Here is a 2,277-nt window from a genome sequence, read left to right as displayed (position 1 = left end):
GAGGAACCTTGGAAGAAAGGTTTGATGATCTTGTGAAAAATCAGACATTGAAAATCCTGACACACATGTGCTTAGCACAAATCCCAGGGGTGTGTGTGTGTGTGTGTGTGTGTGTGTTGTTGTTGTATACCGTCGAGTAGGAGTGTGGCATCAAGATTGGAGGAAGACTCATAAGCAACTTATGATATGTAGATGACACAACCTTGCTTGCTGAAACTGAAGAAAACCTGAAGCACTTGCTACAAAAGGTCAAGGACTGTAGTCTTCATATGGATTGAAGTTCAACATCAAGAAGACAAAGATTCTCACCACTGAGCCTATTGGCAGCACTGTAACAGATGGAGACGAGATTGAGGTTGTTAGCAATTACAGCTTGCTTGGATCCACAATCCACAGTCTTACCATCAATAGCCAGGAAATCAAAAGACGAATTGCATTGGGGAAATCTGCTGTCATGGACATCATGAATATTGAAAAGCAAAGATGTCAATTTAGATAAAACGGTGAGCCTAATTCAGTCCATGGTTTTCTCAATTACTTGTTATGTTTCAGAAGGTTGGACAATGACTAAGGATGACAGAAGAAGAATAGATGCCTTCAAGTTGTGGTGCTGAAGAAGAGTCTTGAACATACCATGAACTGCCAAGAAAACAAACAGGTCTGTCTTGGAGAGGTTGAAACAAAGTTTTTCCTTAGAGGCTAGGATTTTGAAGCTCCACCTCACTTACATTGGTCACATGGCCAAGAAAGATCTGTCCTTGAAAAAGGACATCATGCTTGGAAGGGTGGACAGTGCAGAAGAGGGAGACCCCGGAGGTTGGTGTGTCAGAATTAGTGATACTGGCTCAGGACAAGGAATGGTTCAGAGCTGCCGTACATAGGGTCACTCTGCATCACAGGTGACTCAACCAATAACATTCTATGACAGGTTTGGGATAAGGAGTGACATCTACTTCCTAAACAACTTGCCTCCAAAAACTATGAACTTTGATAAATGTCGACAGTTGTAGAGGGGCTTCAGGCCTTTTGTTCATAGGGTCACTATGAGTCATGCTCGACTCGAAGGCAATCAACAACAACAACAACAACAATATAGAAATAAATAAATATATAGATTTAAAAATGGTTCAATCATTTCACATATATATGTGTGTGTGTGTGTGTGTGTGTGTGTGTGAAATGATTGAGCACTTTTTTTAGTAGTTTTGTTATTCTATGGTTAATTCTTCTGCAGAGAAATATGTGAGAGCTGGAACTTAAAGGTAGCTTGCTTTTCTAAAATTCCACAAATTTTCCACTTTTGACAAGATGTAGTCTTACCATTTAACAACCAAAACAAAACAGTTCCTTCTCTATAGCAGGGGATGGAGCTGTGGTGGCCTGGTGGTACAGAGGTGTGCTAACAACCTAAAGGTTCTTCAGAGACTCTGCGGGATAGTGATGCGCAGTCTTGCTACTGTGTAATTTATAGCCTCTGAGAATCTGCTGCAAGAACATGTGTAAGTCGGTTCTGACTCAATGGCACATGTCAATAAGAATATTAGTTTTCACCTTTGACAAGGTTCTGTCTAACAAAAGTTTTAGCTTTTCAAGCTTATTTTACTTTTCTAAATAAAAATTATTACCGATTGTATTTTTAATAGTCTAAGTGTTCTTAAATGTTATAAATGTGAACAGTGTTTCTCCTCTAGTTTCTAGCTAGTTTATCATTGTTTTTAACTTTGGGCAAATCTTGGTATTTAGCATCTTTTGTACTACAGAAGTTTTTAAGTTTTGTATATTTAACAATCTTTTAAGGTTTCTGCAATTTGCTTTTGCCAGCTAATGGAAGTTTCTATAAGCAAGGGAGAAGCAAAGAATGTCATGGTCTCAATTTTCTATGATTAATTACCTTGATAATTACACAGAGTCTCCGCTTGGTCTTTGCATGTGTTTCCTCTGTGGTTAGAATTCATTTCTTGCCTTGAAGTAATTTTCATCTGCATACGTCAGGAGTTTTATGTTGTTTTTATTTCCTTCCTTCTTACATTGTGTCTTTGATGATTCAATCCCATCTGCTCTCTACTTTCAGTAATTTATCACAATTTTTAAATGTATTGGTGACACGTTCTTGTTTTTACTTAAAAAAAAACCAAATTAGCTCATTTTCTGTTTTTATAAAATAAATTGATTATGATTGGAAGAAGGGAGAAGAAGAATGAGGTATTTGTTTAGTTCACTATAGTGACTCAAATTATAAAATGTTTAAAGACCTAGAGAGATAGTGGGAGAAAAAAA

General features: G+C 37.3%; 1 protein-coding gene across 1 annotated transcript in view; it reads right to left on the bottom strand.

The window, feature by feature from the left end:
* Window positions 1–1,792: 1,792 nt before the first annotated feature.
* The window catches only part of SLC27A6 (solute carrier family 27 (fatty acid transporter), member 6), a 100,611-nt gene continuing 100,126 nt past the window's right edge, over window positions 1,793–2,277 (bottom strand). Inside the window, exon 11 of the mRNA XM_006886034.1 lies at window positions 1,793–1,834. Coding sequence (XP_006886096.1) covers window positions 1,793–1,834 — 42 coding nt within the window. The remainder of the gene's footprint in view (window positions 1,835–2,277) is intronic.

Source organism: Elephantulus edwardii, unplaced genomic scaffold, assembly GCF_000299155.1.
Source record: "Elephantulus edwardii isolate Elephantulus edwardi_28Jun2011 unplaced genomic scaffold, EleEdw1.0 scaffold00046, whole genome shotgun sequence".
Lineage (NCBI taxonomy): Eukaryota > Metazoa > Chordata > Mammalia > Macroscelidea > Macroscelididae > Elephantulus > Elephantulus edwardii.
This window is presented reverse-complemented; position numbering and strand designations above follow the sequence as displayed.